Source organism: Geotrypetes seraphini, chromosome 4 (genome assembly GCF_902459505.1).
Source record: "Geotrypetes seraphini chromosome 4, aGeoSer1.1, whole genome shotgun sequence".
Taxonomy (NCBI): Eukaryota; Metazoa; Chordata; class Amphibia; order Gymnophiona; family Dermophiidae; genus Geotrypetes; species Geotrypetes seraphini.
The window spans coordinates 186,868,877-186,889,414 of NC_047087.1; the positions used below are offsets into that span (position 1 = coordinate 186,868,877).

Below are 20,538 nucleotides of genomic sequence, written 5' to 3' on the forward strand. Positions count from 1 at the left end.
TACAGCCTGCAATAATCTGCAGGTGTAACTTCTGAAAACTGTGTGAAGGTCTGTATAGGTAACATCACATTATCTTTAGTACATATAGCATCCTGACTTAGTTGTGTGTGTAATCATTTAATAATAATAACTTTATTTTTCTATACCGCCACAATCTTGCGACTTCTAGGCGGTTTACATTCAAGAGAGCTGGACATTCAGTGAGTTACAATATGCAGATAGTCAGAGGAAATACAGAGTACATCAACTTTAAGAATGCGAAAATATAAAATGTACAGTACACGCTAAGAAATTTCCGAGAGGACCTGTTAGGAAAAGGTCGCGAATTACAAAAAATACATCAAAAATTACAATATACAGTTTAAGAATTTTCAGGGGGGACATATTAAAAGAATTGTCTTGAATTGCAAAATACAGTTTGATTAGGATTTCAGAGGGGGTATATTGGGAACGAGAAAAGAAAGAAGTGTTCAGTGAAGATTCTGTTTAGGTGATATATTTGTCAAATAAGGCAGTTTTTATGAGTTTTCTAAAAGCGTTGTAGGTCAGTTTAGCTTTATTAATGTAGTTGTCTAGCCAGTGTTGTTGTTTGTTTGCTTGGTATGCGAAAGTTCTGTCCAGAAAGATTTTGTATTTACAATTGGTAATGCTTGGGTATGCAAAAAGATAGTGGTTTCTGGTTTGTATTATAGGGCTGTAGAATATGAGTGAGATAGCAAGTACGTAGGAGTTAGTCCCCAAACTAGTTTAAAACATATGCAGGAGAACTTGAAAATTATTTGTGTCTCGACTGACAGCCAGTGCAGTAGTTTGTAGTAGGGGGTGACATGGTCGCTCTTTTTTAGTCCAAATATCAAGCGGACCGCTGTGTTCTGAATAATTCTAAGTTTTCTCACTGTTTTTTTGGGTATACCCATATAAACGATATTGCAATAGTCCAGAGTAGAAAGCACTAGTAATCTGAACGATAATGGGTCAAAGTATTTTTTGATGGTCTTTAATTTCCATAATATCAGGAAACATTTTTTTACCGCTATATTCGTGTGTTCGACCATTGTCAGGTGTGGGTCCAATGTGACTTCCAATATTTTTATTGTAATTAGTAATCAGGTAATCGTGGTCTTTTATATGTAACGTTGTGTTGGTAATTTTATCCGTTGGGCTTGCAAGGAAGATTTTTGTTTTTTTCTGTGTTAAGTTTCAGTTTGAAGTTGATTGTCCAATGTTCTATTTCGGTCATAATATGAGAAATGTATTTTGAGGTTTCGTTTGTAATGCTGTTCACTGGGATTAAAATGGAAATGTCATCTGCATATATTTAAGCTTATTATTTGAGGTTTCGTTTGTAATGCTGTTCACTGGGATTAAAATGGAAATGTCATCTGCATATATTTAAGCTTATTCACCAAAAAAAAAAAAAAAACAACAAAAAACAAGCATAGTCCTTGGCATCTAATAAACCTTACAGTTTCTTCTCTTTTTGATATCATGTAAGTATGAAGGGAGAAATAATGAGAGGCTGCCAATGATCTCTAGAAAGAAGTCAAAAGGGCTGCTTCCGCATGGATTGTGATCGATACAGCAATGTTACTTACCGTAACAGTTGTTATCCAGGGACAGCAGGCAGCTATTCTCACTAGTGGGTGATGTCATCCGACAGAGCCCCGATACGGACGTCTCACAAGCATGTCTTGCTTGAAGAAACTTAGAAGTTTCGAGATGCCCGCACCGCGCATGCGCCAGTGCCTTCCCGCCGGATGGTCTGGGCGTGTCTCCTCAGTTCAGGTAGCTAGCAGAGAAGCCAACCCAGGGGAGGTGGGTGGGACGTGAGAATAGCTGCCTGCTGTCCCTGGATAACAACTGTTACGGTAAGTAACATTGCTTTATCCCAGGACAAGCAGGTAGGTATTCTCACTAGTGGGTGACCTCCAAGCTAACCTCAATGGGATGGTGGGAGAGTTGGCAACTTAGGAGAATAAATTTTGTAACACTGTTTGGCCAAACTGCCCATCCCTTCTGGAGAAAGTATCCAGACAATAATGAGAGGTGAATGTATGAACCGAGGATCAAGTGGCAGCCTTACAAATCTCCTCAATTGGTGTCGATCTGAGGAAGGCTACAGAGGCTGCCATCGCTCTGACCTTATGGGCTGTGACCTTACAGGGAAGGGGTAATCCAGCCTGGGCATAGCAGAAAGAGATACAAGCCGCCAACCAGTTGGAGATGGTGCGCTTCGATACAGGTCGTCCCAACTTGTTTGGATCAAAGGAGACGAAAAGTTGAGGAGCAGCTCTGTGTGGTTTGGTGCGATCCAAGTAGAAAGCTAAAGCACGTTTACAGTCCAGAGTGTGAAGAGCTGATTCTCCAGGATGAGAATGAGGCTTTGGAAAAAACACTGGAAGTACAATGGATTGGTTGAGATGAAATTCAGAGACCACTTTAGGCAGGAATTTTGGATGAGTGCGGAGGACCACCTTGTCATGATGGAATACTGTGAAAGGAGGATCCGCCACCAAGGCCTGAAGCTCACTGACCCTGCGAGCAGAAGTGAGGGCCACTAGAAAAACCACTTTCCAAGTGAGAAACTTCAATGGAGCAGTTTTTAGAGGCTCAAAAGGAGGTTTCATAAGTCGAGAAAGGACAACATTGAGATCCCAAACCACTGGAGGCGGTTTGAGAGGAGGCTTGACATGGAAAAGTCCTTTCATAAATCTGGAAACCAAAGGATGAGCAGAGAGAGGTTTCCCCTTTAGCGGCTGATGGAAAGCCGCAATCGCACTCAGGTGGACTCGTATAGAGGTTGACTTGAGACCAGACTGAGACAGGTGTAGAAGATAGTCCAACACAGAGGATAGAGAGGCTCGCTGAGGCTCCGTAGAGTTGGAAATACACCATGAAGAAAATCTAGTCCATTTTTGTGAGTAGCATTGACGAGTAGCAGGCTTCCTGGAAGCCTCCAAGACATCCCTCACCGCCTGGGAAAACTGGTGAGGGGTTATGTTGAGAGGAACCAAGCTGTCAGGTGGAGAGAGTGCAGGTTGGGATAAAGCAGTGAACCCTGATGTTGAGTAAGCAGTGAAGGAAACACTGGAAGAAGGACCGGCTCCCTGCTGCTGAGTTGAAATAGAAGGGAGAACCAAGGTTGCCTGGGCCACCGAGGAGCTATCAGAATCATGGTCGGCATGGTCGGACTTCAGCTTGACCAGAGTCTTTTGAATGAGAGGAAATGGAGGAAACGCATACAGAAAGCGATTCCCCCAATCCAGCAGGAAGGCGTCTGCCTCGAGGCGATGAGGAGTGTAAATCCTGGAGCAAAACTGAGGCAGCTTGAAGTTGTGGGGAGCTGCAAAGAGGTCTATCTGAGGCGTCCCCCACTGTGCAAAGATCTGATGAAGGGGGTTGGAATGGAGAGTCCATTCGTGAGGCTGGAGTAGACGACTCAAGTTGTCTGCCAAGACATTGTCCTTCCCCTGAATGTAGACAGCCTTGAGGAAGGCATTGTGGCGAACCGCCCAATCCCAGACTTTGAGAGCTTCCTGGCAGAGGGAGGCCGAGCCCGTGCCCCCCTGCTTGTTGACATAATACATGGCGACCTGATTGTCTGTGTGAATGAGGACCACCATGTCGTGAAGCAGATGTTGAAACGCTTGAAGAGCATTGAAGATGGCTCTGAGCTCCAGAAGATTGATTTGATGGAGTCGGTCCGCACTGGTCCAGAATCCTTGAGTGCGAAGACCATCTAGATGTGCCCCCCAGGCATAGGTCGAGGAATCGGTCGTGAGAACCTTCTGGTGGGGAGGAGTGTGAAACAGCAAACCTCTGGATAGATTCGAAGAGGTCATCCACCAAAGTAGAGACTGCCGAAGAGCAGGAGTGACGAGGATGTGTCGAGACAATGGATCTGACACCTGAGTCCATTGGGATGCCAGGGTCCACTGCGGGATTCTGAGATGGAGTCTGGCAAACGGTGTCACATGAACTGTAGAGGCCATGTGCCCCAGGAGGACCATCATGTGTCTCGCTGAGATGGACTGGCGAGAAGACACAGACTGGCAGAGATGAAGAAGAGCCTCCATGCGCTGAGGAGGAAGGAATGCTCTGAGACGGATGGTATCCAGGACCGCCCCGATGAAGGGGAGCGACTGGGTAGGCTGTAGATGAGATTTGGGAAAGTTGATCTCGAAGCCCAAACTCTGTAGGAAGGAGATAGTGGCCAGGGTCGCAGAGATGACCTCCTGGCCCGAGGGGGTCTTGATGAGCCAGTCGTCGAGATAGGGAAAAACCTGAAGACCACTGCTCCGGAGTGCCGCGGCCACCACCACCAGACACTTCGTGAAGACTCTGGGAGACGAGGATAGGCCGAAAGGAAGCACTCGATACTGCAGATGTAGATGTCCCACCCGAAATCTGAGATACTTGCGGGAGGCCGGATGAATGGGAATGTGAGTGTAGGCCTCCTTGAGATCCAGAGAGCACAACCAGTCGTTCTGCTCGAGGAGGGGATAAAGAGAAGCAAGGGTCAGCATGCGAAACTTCTCCTTGACCAAGAACTTGTTGAGGACCCTTAGGTCCAGAATGGGTCACAGGTCGCCCGTCTTCTTCGGAACAAGGAAGTACCGGGAGTAAAACCCCCGGTTGTGTTGGTCCACAGGGACCGGCTCGACAGCACAAAGCCGGAGCAAGGCCTGAGCTTCCTGAAGAAGAAGGGCGGTCTGAGTCAAGTTGGAAGGATACTCTCTTGGAGGGTGGTCCTGAGGGACCCGAAGGAATTGAAGAGAGTACCCTTCCCTGATGATTGTAAGGACCCAGAGGTCGGTTGTTATCGCCTCCCATCGATGACAAAAATGATGGAGCCTCCCCCCGATGGGAAAAACAGGGGGAGGCAGAACGAGACTGGTTATGCTCTCGAAGGGACAGTCAAAAAGGCTGAGGAGGCTGGGGACGGCGGACGTCTGAGGCTTTTGCTAAGCTTTCTGAGGAGGCTGCCGCTTCACAGGCTGCCTCGCAGGTGGAGCTTGCCTCGGTTGATAACGCCGTTGATATATTAAAGGCGGTCGAGAGGGTCGAGACTGCTGAGGCTTAGGCTTCGGCCGAAGAATGGACTGAAAGGACTTTTCATGATCAGACAGTTTCTTCGTGACGGTCTCGATGGATTCGTCAAAAAGATCTGCCCCAGCACACGGGACGTTCGCCAGGCGGTCCTGAAGATTCGGGTCCATGTCAATGGTCCGCAACCAGGTCAACTGGCGCATCACCACAGAGCAGGCCGCCGCCCGGGCCGAGAGCTCAAAGGCATCATAGGAAGACTGCATCAACTGAAGTCGAAGCTGGGACAGCGAAGCAACCACTTCCTCAAACTCAAAACGAGCCTGGGATTCGACGTAGGGTGTAAACCTCCGAAGCACAGGAAGAAAAAATTCCAAATAGGTGGCAAAATGGAAATTATAATTCAGAACTCGGGACGCCATCATAGAATTCTGATTGATGCGTCGTCCCAACTTATCCATGGTTCTGCCCTCGCGGCCTGGATGCACCGAAGCATACACCTGGGCCGGATGGGACCGCTTGAGCGAGGATTCGACCAGGAGGGACTGATGTGAAAGCTGAGGTCCCTCGAAGCCCTTATGATGCACCGTGCGGTACCGAGCATCCAATTTCCCAGGGACCGCAGGGATACATAGAAACATAGAAATTGACGGCAGATAAGGGCCACGGCCCATCTAGTCTGCCCACCCTGATGACCCTCCCTTACCTTTGCCTAGTGAATAGAGCCGTGTCGATCCCATTTGGCCTTAAAATCAGGCACGCTGCTGGCCTCAATCACCTGCAGTGGAAGATTATTCCAGCGATCAACCACCCTTTCAGTGAAAAAGAATTTCCTGGTGTCACCTCGTAGTTTCCCGCCTCTGATTTTCCACGGATGCCCTCTTGTTGCCGTGGGTCCCTTGAAAAAGAAGATATCTTCTTCCGCTACGATGCGGCCCATGAGATACTTGAACGTCTCGATCATGTCCCCCCTCTCTCTGCGCTCCTCAAGCGAGTATAGCTGCAGTTTGTCTAACCTTTCTTCGTACGGGAGATCTTTGAGTCCCGAGACCTCCGGGTGGCCATTCTCTGTACCGACTCCAATCTCAGCACATCTTTGCGATAATGTGGTCTCCAGAATTGCACACAGTATTCCAGGTGGGGCCTCACCATGGATCTATACAATGGCATAATGACTTCCGGCTTACGGCTGACGAAACCCCTGCGTATGCAACCTAGGATCTGTCTTGCCTTGGATGAGGCCTGCTCTACCTGACTGGCAGCCTTCATGTCCTCACTGACGATCACTCCCAGGTCCCGTTCTGCTACCGTTCTTGTTAGGATCTCACCATTAAGAGTATAAGTCTTGTATGGATTATGGTTGCCTAGGTGCATTACTTTGCATTTTTTGGCATTGAAGCTGAGTTGCCAGGTCCTAGACCAGCGCTCCAGTAGGAGTAGGTCGTGCATCATGTTGTCGGGCATTGAATCTTCGTCCGTTGTGCATTTTCCCACTACATTACTTAGTTTGGCGTCATCGGCGAATAAGGCTATTTTACCTCGAAGCCCTTCTGCCAAGTCTCTTATAAAGATGTTGAATAGGGTCGGTCCCAAGACCGAACCCTGTGGCACTCCACTGATCACCTCCGTCATTTCTGAGGGGGTGCCGTTCACCACTACCCTTTGAAGCCTACCACCAAGCCAGTTCCCAACCAATTTCGTTAATGTGTCACCTAATCCTATAGAATTCATCTTGTTCAGCAACCTGCGGTGTGGTACGCTATCGAATGCTTTGCTAAAGTCCAGGTACACGATGTCCAGGGACTCCCCAACATCCAGCTTCCCCGTCACCCAGTCAAAGAATCTGATCAGGTTGGATTGACATGATCTCCCCTTAGTAAATCCATGTTGACGGGGGTCCCGTAGATTTTCCTCATCCAGGATCTTATCCAATTGTCGTTTGATCAGAGTTTCCATAAGTTTGCTCACTATAGATGTTAGACTCACTGGTCTGTAGTTTGCTGTCTCCATCTTTGAGCCTTTCTTGTGGAGTGGAATGACGTTAGCTGTCCTCCAGTCCAACGGGACGCTTCCTGTACTAAGGGAGAGGTTGAAGAGTGCCAACAATGGCTCTGCCAAGACATCACTTAACTCCCTAAGCACCCTGGGGTGTAGGTTGTCAGGCCCCATTGCCTTGTTAACCTTGAGTTTTGACAGCTCATCGTAGACACTGCTGGGCGTGAATTCGAAGTTACTAAATGGGTCAACTGAGTCTGCCCTTGTCTGTAGTTGAGGGCCAAGCCCCGGTGCTTCACGGGTGAAGACTGAGCTGAAGTATTCATTTAATAGCTGGGCTTTTTCGGAATCCTTTTCCACATAGTCTCCGTTTGGTTTCCTAAGACGTACAATCCTGCCAGAGTTTTTACTTCTATCACTGATATACCTGAAGAAGGATTTATATCTCTTCTGGATGTTCTTTGCCAGAGACTCCTCCATGTGAAATTTAGCCTCCCTGACTGCTGTTTTGACTGCTTTTGACTTGGTCAGGTAGTCTGCCCTAGAGTCTTGTTTCCCCGACTGTTTGTAAGAGATGAATGCTTTTTTCTTTTCCTTGATGAGGTCCGAGATCTCCGCAGTGAACCATTGCGGCTTGTTGTTTCTTCGCCGCTTACTTACTAATTTAACATAGCGGTTTGTCGCTTCTTGTATGGTGGCTTTCAAAGTCGATCACATTTCTTCCACGCTATCGGTTTTTGCTTGGCTTTGTAGCGCCTGATGAACAAAGGAACCCATGTCTTGGAAGTTTGTGTCCTTGAATTTGAGGACCTTGGTCAGCGTGCTAGATTTAGTGAAACCTTTCCTAAGATTGAACCATACCATGTTGTGGTCACTGGAGGCCAATGTGTCGCCCACCGAGACCTCTGTGACACTTTCTCCGTTGGTAAGTAATAGGTCCAGTATTGCCTGATCCCTTGTTGGGTCCAACACCAGTTGCTTCAGACCAGCTCCCTTCATAGAGTTTAATAGCCTCCTGTTGCTGCCAGAATCGGAGGTTAGTGTATCCCAATCCACATCAGGCATGTTGAAGTCACCTAACAATACTGTGTCCCCACGCAAGGTGATATTTTCTATATCCCCGATTATTTCTATATCCAGGTCAACCTGTTGTCTTGGGGGTCTGTAAATTACGCCAAGATACAAGCATTTGTCCTTCCCTCTGGCCAAATTAACCCAAATGGATTCTCCAGTGTATTGGACATCTGAGATTCTTGTGACCTTAATGTCATCTTTAGTATATAATGCTACACCTCCTCCCAATCTGCCTTCTCTGTCCCGGCGAAGCAAGTTGTAACCCGGTATGACCATGTCCCACCCATGGGAGTCTGTGAGCCAGGTCTCAGATATCGCCACCACATCCAGGTCGGCATTCCTTATTTCTGTTTCCAACTCCAGGATCTTGTTTCCCAAACTGTGTGCGTTGACGTACATAGCCCTCCATGTTGTATTTTTGTTACATATCAGTGGGGATATACCTGCTTGAGCTACCTGAACACCCACAGCATAATTTGCGTTGTATATGTTCCCCCTGGAACCAGAACTACAATGTGTATTCCCCAAAAACCCAGATCTACAATGTGTATTCCCCAAAGACTCAGAATTACAATGTGTACTCCCCCTAGACCTGGAATTACAATGTGGCCCATACTTATGATGTGAACCTACCCCCGACTCGAAGGTGTGTGTACTCGCCCCTGACCCAGACTTTCGGTGACTACTTACCACATCCTCAAAACAGTATTCGCAGTTTAGTTCGTTAGGTATGTTGTTTGTGTCTGTACCCTCCCCCGACTTACCTAGTTTAAAGCCCTGTGAAGTAGGCGGGCTAGACGGTGTCCAAGGACATTTTTCCCTCTTCTGGTCAGGTGTAGGCCGTCGTGTCCATGTAGTCCGTGCAAAGCTTCCCCATGGTGCAGGAACCCGAAGTTCATCTCCTTGCACCATCCTCGCAGCCAGTCGTTTGCCCTCTGTATTCGATCATCTCTGGCTCTGCCCTTGCCCCTCACAGGGAGAATCGAGGAGAAGACCACCTGCGCATTCATCCTCCTCAGCTTCTCCCCCAGGGCTCTGAAGTCCTCAGGTATGCTGTTCGTGGTGCTCCTGGCGGTGTCGTTAGTTCCGATGTAGATTAGAATCATGGGGAAGTGATCCCGGGGCTTGATGAGTCTGTCAAGGCAAGCGGTTACATCCCGGATCCTAGCCCCTGGCAAACAGCAGACCTCTCTTGATTGTAGGTCTGATCTGCAAATTGGTCCCTCGGTGCCCCTCAGCAGCGAATCCCCGATGACCACCACTCTGCGCTTCTTGGGGGTGGGCCGTTCTGTTGATTCCTGAGCTGGAACCGTCTGCTGAACAACTTCTTGCACCTCGTTCTCAGGACCTACCTGTAGCAGCTGATACCTGTTCCTCAGGGCGATTTGTGGTGTCGATGTAGAGCTGCCCTGTATGTGAGAAAAAGAGATAGAGTTAGGTCCTCTGCGTTTTCCTGTGGAAGAAGTCACTAGCTGCCAGGAGTCAGCATCTCCAGCCACTTCCTGCATTCCGGTGGTTGGTCTCAAGTTTGCAGGTTTGGATGCTTTGGGTGTTCCCAGGGTGGTTTTGTCAGGTTCCTGTTCGGTGATCTGGGACAGCTCCTGGATGATTCCATCGATGAAGGTCTCGTCGTCACGGATGCTCCTTAAGCGCTGAACCTCCTCTCTCAGGTTCCTCAGCTCCAGCAAAAGGCTTTCGTTCGACTGGTCCATTACTTCTGTTTGTGTTGAGACTGTAGACATCTTTGAGGGGATGGCCTCAGTCTGTACAGAGACCTCTGTCCTCCTTCCTGGTTCCCCTTCCATCTGTACTCGGACCATAGCCATCCCCTGGGTGCTCTCAGTGACTGAACTACCCGTCTTGATTGAAGACTTGCTGCTTCTAGTCCTACCTGCCATTTACAAAGGTTTATTATTATTATTTATTTAATTATATTATTATTATTAGGTGCTGGTCAGTAAGTGTTAGGGAGGGATAGAGGTAGTTATAGGTAGTTAGTTTTGTTTGGTTTTTTTTTTTTAATTATGGTCAGAGGGATAGAGTAGTTAGGTAACAGTAGTTGATTGTCAGTTAAGGTTACCTGCTTGTTAGTGTGCTAGAGAGTTTTAATCTAAGGGTTAGAGAATAGTGTGGTCTGCCTGCTAAGTGCTTATATGTTAGGTAGAAGTAGAGAGATGAAAGACTTGGGAGAAAGAAAGAAAGAAAGAAAGAAGGCTGAAGTTAATTAATGAAGAAAGACTGAAGTTAATTAACTAGATGTAGAAGTTGAGGGACCAGATAAAGTTAATAGTCCTTCCTTTATGCCCTTCTTGAGGCCCTTCGCAAAGGCGCTCTCGCTAAGGCGAGCGCCTTTGCCGCTCGCCTTCACCGCGCGCCGAACGGCCGCGGGCCGTTGGCTCGACCCCTTTTATGGGGGAGCTCGGCTGTGACGTCGGGGGGTGGGCGGAGTTACCACCGCGTCCCGTCCGCCTCCTCCTCAGTGCCTGGCTACCTCACTGCTCCTCTTACTGCTCTCCGCCCCTTCCTCCGCCTCTCTGCACATTCTCTGCTCCTCTCCCCTGCTGCTGTGTGCCTCCTGCGTCTCTCAGTTGTTTTAGCCTCTCAGCCCTCTCTCCCTGCAAGCACCCTCGCGCTGCTCCCACATGCTTGCTCGGCTGGCCAAGTGCTGAAGACCCTTGTCGGCTCGACCCCTTTTATGGGGGAGCTCGGCTGTGACGTCGGGGGGTGGGCGGAGTTACCACCGCGTCCCGTCCGCCTCCTCCTCAGTGCCTGGCTACCTCACTGCTCCTCTTACTGCTCCCCGCCCCTTCCTCCGCCTCTCTGCACATTCTCTGCTCCTCTCCCCTGCTGCTGTGTGCCTCCTGCGTCTCTCAGTTGTTTTAGCCTCTCAGCCCTCTCTCCCTGCAAGCACCCTCGCGCTGCTCCCACGTGCTTGCTCGGCTGGCCAAGTGCTGAAGACCCTTGTCGGCTCGACCCCTTTTATGGGGGAGCTCGGCTGTGACGTCGGGGGGTGGGCGGAGTTACCACCGCGTCCCGTCCGCCTCCTCCTCAGTGCCTGGCTACCTCACTGCTCCTCTTACTGCTCTCCGCCCCTCTCTCCGCCTCTCTCCGCCTCTCTGCACGTTCTCTGCTCCTCTCCCCTGCTGCTGTGTGCCTCCTGCGTCTCTCAGTTGTTTTAGCCTCTCAGCCCTCTCTCCCTGCAAGCACCCTCGCGCTGCTCCCACATGCTTGCTCGGCTGGCCAAGTGCTGAAGACCCTTGTCGGCTCGACCCCTTTTATGGGGGAGCTCGGCTGTGACGTCGGGGGGTGGGCGGAGTTACCACCGCGTCCCGTCCGCCTCCTCCTCAATGCCTGGCTACCTCACTGCTCCTCTTACTGCTCTCCGCCCCTCTCTCCGCCCCTCTCCGCTCCTCTCCCCTGCTGCTGTGTGCCTCCTGCATCTCTCAGTTGTTTTAGCCTCTCAGCCCTCTCTCCCTGCAAGCACCCTCGCGCTGCTCCCACGTGCTTGCTCGGCTGGCCAAGTGCTGAAGACCCTTGTCGGCTCGACCCCTTTTATGGGGGAGCTCGGCTGTGACGTCGGGGGGTGGGCGGAGTTACCACCACGTCCCGTCCGCCTCCTCCTCAGTGCCTGGCTACCTCACTGCTCCTCTTACTGCTCTCCGCTCCTCTCCCCTGCTGCTGTGTGCCTCCTGCGTCTCTCAGTTGTTTTAGCCTCTCAGCCCTCTCTCCCTGCAAGCACCCTCGCGCTGCTCCCACGTGCTTGCTCGGCTGGCCAAGTGCATAGAGTACGGAGACTCAAAACACCTCATGAAGGTCTGGTCGAGGAGCTTGTGCAGCGGCAGGCGTAAGGTGGACGCCACACCGACTCATGGGGAGGAGTAACAGGCTCCAAAGGAGGTAAGTCACTAAGGGAAGCTTTCCTCGAGGGAATAGGCTCTAAGGGAGGCATGTCACTAAAGGAGGCCTTCCTCGAGGCACTAGGCTCCAAGGGGGGCATGGCACTACCCGAGGCCGACCTCGAGGCGCAGGACACCGACCTCCGCTCCTCCTCGCCGAGCAACGAGGTCGAGCGGCGCGGCGGAAGAGGAGGGGGCAGCCCGCCCCTCGGAATCGGAACTGGGAGGTCACCCTGGATTGAGGCAATCAGCCGGGGTCCCATGGTGGACATGAGTTCCACAAACTGAGCCTCCAGAAGGGACCGCAACGAAGCTGATATGGAGATATGGAGGGATCCGCAGCAAAAGGGGGCCCTTCCGCACAGTCTCCGCGCTCCTTCGGTGCTGAGTGCTTCTGCTTGCCAGCCTTCGGCACTTTGAGCACCACCGGTGGAACAGTAGGGGTCGGTGCCTGGTCCGAGGAGACGGAGGAAGGCACCGGCGCCGAGGTCGAGACCGAAATCGGCATGAACGATGCCGGCTTCAGAAGACTCGAAACAGCCGGGGAGGCCAAGGGCTTCGTAGATGGAGTCGAAGCACCAGTCGATGTCGAAGCTGTAGGATCCAACGCAGCTTCCATCTTGAACATGGACTCCCACAGAAGACAGCGACGCTTAAACGCTCGCGCTGTCAGAGTGGAGCAAGGCCGACACGATTTCGGAAAGTGGTCCGGGCCCAGACACTGGAGGCAGCGTCGATGCGGGTCCGTGAGCGAAATCGCGCGCTGGCACTTGCTACACTTTTTAAAACCGGTGATCGGCCGGGACATAGGCCGGAAAAGCTCTGCCGCAAGGTCGAAGGCGCGGGGCCCAAGCCACGCGGCCGACCCGGAGTTGGAAGAAAAATTTTTTAAAAAAAGAAATCAAAGAAAGAAACAACACACGGCAAGAGTAAAAGAAACTCAACCCGTGGCGATGCAGAAGGCAAAAAATCGAATTCAATGGGCGCAGAAATGAAGTAAACTTCTCAGCTCCGCGGAAGAAAAAGAACTGAGGAGACACGCCCGGACCATCGGGCGGGAAGGCACTGGCGCATGCGCGGTGCGGGCATCTCGAAACTTCTAAGTTTCTTCAAGCAAGACATGCTTGTGAGACGTCCGTATCGGGGCTCTGTTGGATGACATCACCCACTAGTGAGAATACCTGCCTGCTTGTCCTGGGATAATGAGGCTTTTGTTGTCTCTTATCTAGGTTGCTGTAGGAGTTAGGCCCGCACCTAGATTTTACACAGAAGCTAAGCGCCTTTCACCTTTTGGTAGAGACTTTGCTTGAAGCAGGATAAAACTATGGCCTGCTTCTGTTCCTACAGTCTTATCAGTGATACAGAGACTGATGCAAACTGATGCAACTGAGCCTTATTATTGTCACATGTACCAGCTTATCTGGGGCAAGCTGGCACTTTTCAACAAATTGAAACTCAAACACTCTGGAAACCACTAAGATAAACCAGGGTTCCAGAAACCTTCCCTGAGGTAACGTCTAAAAAGACATCTCTGGAAAGTCTCCAGGGAAAGAAGTCAGGACAGGAGGTGTGTACAGTAGCAACATTCCAGAAAGGACCCAAGTCCCCAAAAAGACCCCAAAACCGCATTTGCTCCTTCTGTCTGCAGCGGGGACAGCTCAAGCAGCGATTCAAATGCTGCACATGGCTGACCCACAAGCCTTTCCTCTGATGTCAACTCTAATATCGGAGAGAAGGTTTCTGGGTCAGCTACTTACGTGGAAGGCATATTTCAGTAAGAAAAACCTTGTTGATCCTGCTTATAAGATAAAGCAGAGAACCATTCTGCTTCAATGGATAAAATAGAGAAAGGGAATGTCCAGTGATAGCGCACAAGCACAAAAGTAAACACTGCTTTCTTTTTTTTTTAAAACATGGTTAAGGAAACAACTTAACAGGCTCTACACCCATGTTAGATTCCGCCACTTGTCTTTACATGTTTGTATCCAGAGAACAGGAAAAAAAACACCTTATAGGCTCTACACCCATGGTGGATTCCTGACGCAGTATGGAAAGGCAGTTGCAATGTGAATTGATGTTGGTTGATCCTGATATCTAACAAACAGGTTCTACCCCCATATTAGATTCCGCCACTAGTCTGTGTGTGATTGAGTCTAAACAGGAAAAAGACCATCTTACAGGCTTTACACCCATGGTGGATTCCTGTTACAGTAACCAGATGAAAATCATCATTGTTGATACAGGTTGTTTTGGACCCATGCTGACGCTCCAAGATAAGCAGCTATGCCATCTGGGACAAAACATCAATTTCTTTTCTTATTCACTGTTTCATGACGACATTTAGACAAAGAACATTGATTTTTTTGCAGACATATGATGTTTCAACGATGCTCCGATGCTTTGAAGATGAACAACAATGATAACTTGAAGAACAGAGGCTGAGGTGGAACCGATGTCTTCAGTACCCCTCTAATGAAATACTCCTTCAAACAGCAACTAATACTCTGTCAAAAGTAAGTAGGTCATAGTCGATGAAACGATGGGGAGCAATGTGTATAAAGTCATCGACCCTGGAACCAATATCCTGTGTAGGTTGTCAAGAGGTAGAAGACCTCAAAGAGGATAAACGTCCAATCTGCACAGAAGGTGTTGAAGTGGAGTTATTCCTCGATGATGTATTCCGGACAGGTACCATTGATGTAGATGCCACAGTACTAAAGAAAAACTGCTATATACAAGGAAATACTGCATAAAGGTTCGATAATCATTGATGCTTCTATATAAGAAGAACCTGGAGAAAATACCGTTGTTGAATATGCTACACTTAGTATGGATCGGTACCGATGGAGCAATGTACGATGAAGAAGCTCTGCACTTCTAAACAATAATCTGAATCGATGTTCATCGATTAAGTGAAAGCACCATGACCATGTAGCATCAAGGGTACATAGACTAAACTGTACGAGACAATCGCATGCGGAGAATGCTGGGCAGACAATTGCGCAGATGGATGTCAGTGTGCTGAATTAAAACTGTATTTTAAAGCGCTCTGAGGGGGGGAACCCCTCTACTTTACTTAAAACTGTTGGCACTCCTGTTGTGGGGAGTGTTGGGGGGGAACCCCCATTATAGAGGAAACAGCCTTTTTCCCTCTTTTTTAGGGAAAAATTAGTTTCCTCTGTAATGGGGGGTCTCCCCATACCCCCAATAAGAGCGCCAACAGTTCTAAGTAAAGTGGGAGGGTTCCCCACACACACCCTCAGAGTGCTTTAAAATAGTGACATCCTGTACGCGATTGTCTGCCCAGCATTGTCCACGTGTGATTGTTTCGTGCAGTTTTGACTCGTCACCAGCATCAAGTGGTACCTAAGGTGCCACAGGCATCGAAGCATGAGTGCCTGCAAAAATGATGCTCTTCAGAATGACAACTTGTACCATCCAGAAAGCCATGCTTAAAATGGACTCGATGCTTAATTGACAAGACACTTGTCCACTGTGATCCATCTGTGTTGACGTGGTTAAAACATTGGTACCGAAAAGCATGCATCAAATAGACTCGATGCTTATATGCTACCAATGCAAGCAGATGGAGGTATCGACGTCACTGCGATACATCTTTGTTACTGTGATGCATCTGCGTTGACACGGTTGAAATATCGATACAAAAGGCATGCATCAAATAGCCTTGATGCTAATATGCAACCGATAAAAGTATGGATGTTTACCGGTACCGGCAAGTCCCAGTCACTGGAAATTTGACTCCAGACCTATATGTTGAAATAAGAAACATACAAAAGAAGAAAAACTTTGACATTAAACAATATAGCTTCTCTTCTCCTAAACCATAGCCCCGGAGTCAGATATAGTCGAAGAGGGCAAACTGGAGTAAAGTAGAAATAAGGCCGAAAATCCATTGATAATCCCGGTATGAAGTATGGATGGAACTTTGCATGAGGGCTGTTGATCTTCGAAAGAAGTTTGTTTTTGAATAAAGAATGTCCAAAATTTCTGTCAACTATTCTTCTTCACTGATTTTCAAAAGTAAAGAACAGAAGAAGAAAATGAAAGTTCATTAAAAAATTTAAACGGAAAGACAACTTGACAGAGAAAAAAGATGTCTTCTTCACTCTGCGGAAAACGAAAAACTGACGACCTCGTGAGCTGGTGTTGGGCGGGAAGGCACTCGTGCATGTGCAGTGTGGGCAGTCTAAAAACTTGCTAAATCTTAAAGTGATACTACACTTTTCCCTGTTCGAACCGAGGCTCCAAGGATGACGTCACCCACATGAGAATATGCTGCCTGCTTGTCTACGGATAAGTCAAGTTATGAGTTAAATAAGTGTTACATGTGGCTTGAGAAAGGGGGAAGGGGTGTCATTTATTTATAAGGAAGTAAATGAAAGACGAGATATGTTAGGAGAAGGAAGAGATCTTTCTGAACACCACCAAAGATTCAATCTGTACCAGAATCTTGGACAATAAGATGCTCTGTCTGTTGGCACTTTATTTCTGCAAGGCTGAAAAGCATGTACACTAACCCTCAAGCTCCAGGCTATGTTGGAGGAGAAGGGTATAATGCTGCATATTTGTTGTGAATGTTCAACCATTAGGACTTATTGGGGAGGGTACATGAGTGGATTTAGGAAGTGATAATTTTATGCATGTCCCTCATAATTATAAATACTTCTTATTTAATTTGACTATACAAGGGTAGGAGATATATGGTCAGACTGATAAGGCATTTAGTTGTGGTGGCACAATGCCGTGTAGCAGTGGGTGAAAGCAACCGGTGGCTCCCAGCAATGAAGCCTGGCTGAACAGAGCACAGGAGAGTTTACCACATAGGAAAGCTGATGGCAATGCTCTGCCAGTGTGTGGTATGTCAAGAATAGCCTACCATAGAACATAAGAATTGCCGCTGCTGGGTCAGACCAGTGGTCCATCCTGCCCGGCAGTCCGCTCACGCAGTGGCCCCCAAGTCAAAGACCAGTGCTCTAAATAAGTCCAGTCTTACCTGTGTACGTCCCAGTTTAGCAGGAACTTGTTCAGCTTAGTCATAGAAACATAGAAGAAGAAGTCTTGAAACCCTGGAGGGTGTTTTCCTCTAGAACAGACTCCAGAAGAGCATTCCAGCTCTCCACCACTCTCTGGGTGAAGAAGTATTTCCTTACATTCATACGGAATCTATCCCCTTTCAACTTTAGAGAGTGCCCTCTCGTTCTCCCTACTTTGGAGAATGTGAACAGTCTGTCTTTATCTATTAAGTCTATTCCCTTCAGTATTTTGAATGTTTCGATCATGTCTCCTCTCAATCTCCTCTTTTCAAGGTAGAAGCAGCCTAATTTCTCCAATCTCTCACTGTACAGCATTGTACCTCCAGCCCCTTAACCATTTTAGTCGCTCTTCTCTGGACCCTTTTGAGTTGTACCGTGTCCTTCTTCATGTATGGCGACAAGTGCTAGACACAGTACTCCAGGTGAGGGCGCACCATGGCCTGGTGCAGTGGCATGATAACCTTCTCTGATCTGTTCGTGATCCCCTTCTTTATCATTCGTAGCATTCTGTTCGCCCTTTTTGCCGCCACAGCACATTGTGCAGACGGTTTCATCGACTTTTCGATCAGAACTCCCAACTCTCTTTCCTGGGAGGTAACTCCAAATACCACCCCGGATATCCTGTACTCGTGCATGAGATTTTTGTTACCAACATGCATCACTTTGCACTTATCCACGTTAAACCTCATTTGCCATGTCGATGCCCTTTTCTTGAGCTTGATTAAGAACATAAGCAATGCCTCCGCTGGGTCAGATCCGAGGTCCATCGTGCCCAGCAGTCCGGACATGCAGCGGCCCAACAGGTCCAGGAACTGTGCAGTAATCCTCTATCTATACCTCTCTATTCCCTTTTCCAGCAGGAAGTTGTCCAATCCTTTCTTAAATCCCAGTACCGTGCTCTGCCCTATTATGTCCTCTGGAAGCACATTCCAGGTGTCCACCACACATTGGGTAAAGAAGAATTTCCTGGCATTTATTTTGAATCTGTCCCCTTTCAACTTTTCCAAATGCCCTCTTGTTCTTTTATTCTTTGAAAGTTTGAAGAATCGGTCCTTCTCTACTCTCTCTATGCCCTTCATGATCTTGTAAGTTTCTATCATATCCCCTCTAAGTTTCCTCTTCTCCAAGGAAAAGAGACCCTGTGTCCTCACTACTCTGAATAACTTCATATCATCCGCAAATTTAATCACCTCACTCATCGAACCTATGTCCAGATCGTTTATAAAGATGTTAAAGAGCATGGGTCTAAGAACCGAGCCCTGCGGCACCCCGCTGGTGACACTCTTACAGTCCGAGTATTGTCCATTTACCCCCACTCTTTGTTTCCTATGCTCCAGCCAGTTTTTAATCCACGTATTTCACCCTCGATTTCATGTCTCGCAATTCTATGAAGTAGTCATTCATGTGGAACTTTGTCGAACGTCTTCTATAAATGCAGATATACAATGTCAACCGGGTCACTCTCGTCTATTTGCCTGTTTACTCCCTCGAAAAAGTGCAGTAAGTTCGTCAGGCAAGATCTGCCTTTGCTGAAACCATGCTGGCTGGTCCTCATTAAACAGTATCCGTCCTTTATTAGCATCTCTACCATCTTTCCCGGTACCAAGGTCAGACTCACCGGTCTGTAGTTTCCTGGATCTCCCCTCGAACTTTTTTTGAAGATCAGCGTAACCTTCGCTAATTTCCAGTCGTCCGGGAAAGATTCGGAAATACGTGGATTAAAAACTGGCTGGAGCATAGGAAACAAAGAGTGGGGGTAAATGGACAATACTCGGACTGTAAGAGTGTCACCAGCGGGGTGCCGCAGGGCTCGGTTCTTAGACCCATGCTCTTTAACATCTTTATAAACGATCTGGACATAGGTTCGATGAGTGAGGTGATTAAATTTGCAAACTTGCAGTTTAACTATAGTCCCTTTCAGTTCCTTGATGACCCTCGAATGGATGCCATCCAGTCCCGGGGATTTATCACTCTTAAGCCTTAAGACATTTGGAAGGGGTGGGGGAGAAAGGGAGCCAGGAAGTGGTTGTAATGTGATAAGCAGGCTCTCTCATCATTTGGGATTTTACTTTTTGTATAAATGGTCATGAAAAAGGTTAATTACATAGCACTTGTTTTTTCTTTGAATATTTTAAACTATAACAACTAACACACTAAACACATCTGGAGTAACAAAACTGAAGGGTCAAGGATGTGGCACCACATAGATACACATGTTGCTCCAATCTGTACTGATGGCACTATGTGTGGTCTGGGAATGTATGATGCAATAGGGGATTTTTCAGATCTGATCATTAATGTGCATATGGCTTACATCAATTTAAAAAAAATCAAAAAAATTAGGTACATCCATAACAGCGCTTACACTACATTAACAACCTTTGGAAAAAAGTATGTGTTGTCAAATTCTTGCCCGACTTTCTCTTTTAACCACAACAGTCAGTACCTCTCTTTGGTGGTCGCACGTAATACGTTACATCATTAATGGCAAGTTTAAAGTCATCCAAGAGAAGAACATCTATGCCTGTGGAAGAGGCTACTCGTGTTCCATCTGCAAGACAGAATATAAGGGTATTTCAGTTATCATTAGTGAAACCTAGAGCATAAAGAAAGTTAAAGAGTAATAATTTGGAGCTCAAATAATGCAGGATAAGGTCTGTGTTCCAGAGGTAGGCACCCCTGGAAACTGCTTTAACAAACTTTTCGGATGCCTTATGAATAGCATGTTTTGTCCTTCTGTGCCATCATTTGTAATCTCAGAGATGTTCAAACTTATTTATTTTTAAAATTTATAGACCACTTAAATCTACCGTATTTTTCGCTCCATAAAATGCACTTTTTTTTCACCCAAAAGTGGGTGGAAATGTTGGTGCGTCTTATGCAGCGAAGATACCCTTTTTTTTTTAAATTTTTAAACACATCCCACCCTTACACTGTCGTACCTTTTTAAAGGCCTCGCCAAATACAGCTCTCCCTAGCATCTGTGAGCACCCAACTGTCTTCTTGGTTCCCACATAGCGTCCTCCGGATTCCCCCCTTTAAAGCTAATTAGGCTCATGACGGGCGGGGGGTCCTTACCTCTAAGCTGCTTCCCGCACCCAGCGAGAGGTCATCTTCGGCAATGTAACCGCCACTGAGCTAATTACGGAAGCCTGCAGAGTGAATCTAGCAGGCTGCCATTGGCCTCCGAAGCACGTTTGCCTCTGCTGCGGTCCTGCCCTTGACATCAGAGAAGAGGCGGGACCACGGAAGAGGAAGCCAACGGCAGCCTGCTAGGTTCATTCTGCAGGCTGCCGTAATTATCTCAGCAGCAGTTACAGCGCCAAAGACAATCTCTCAACAGAAAAGGAGAGCTGTGTCTCCCACGATCTCCTGCCCCAGGTAGCAGGCAAGAAGAGCAACTGTTGGGGAGGCGATGAGAGCCTGCCAACTCTGAAACATGAATTCAGACCGGGCAGAAGCTGCAGCCCTGC

General features: G+C 48.0%; 1 protein-coding gene across 8 annotated transcripts in view; it reads right to left on the minus strand.

Moving 5' to 3' along the window:
* MCU (mitochondrial calcium uniporter) overlaps positions 1-20,538 on the minus strand; it is a 449,047-nt gene that overhangs the window by 127,744 nt on the left and 300,765 nt on the right. For all 8 annotated transcript variants that reach the window (XM_033940609.1, XM_033940608.1, XM_033940612.1 and 5 more), the window contains one exon: positions 19,512-19,616. In XM_033940609.1, the coding sequence (XP_033796500.1) occupies positions 19,512-19,616 (105 nt within the window). The remainder of the gene's footprint in view (positions 1-19,511; positions 19,617-20,538) is intronic.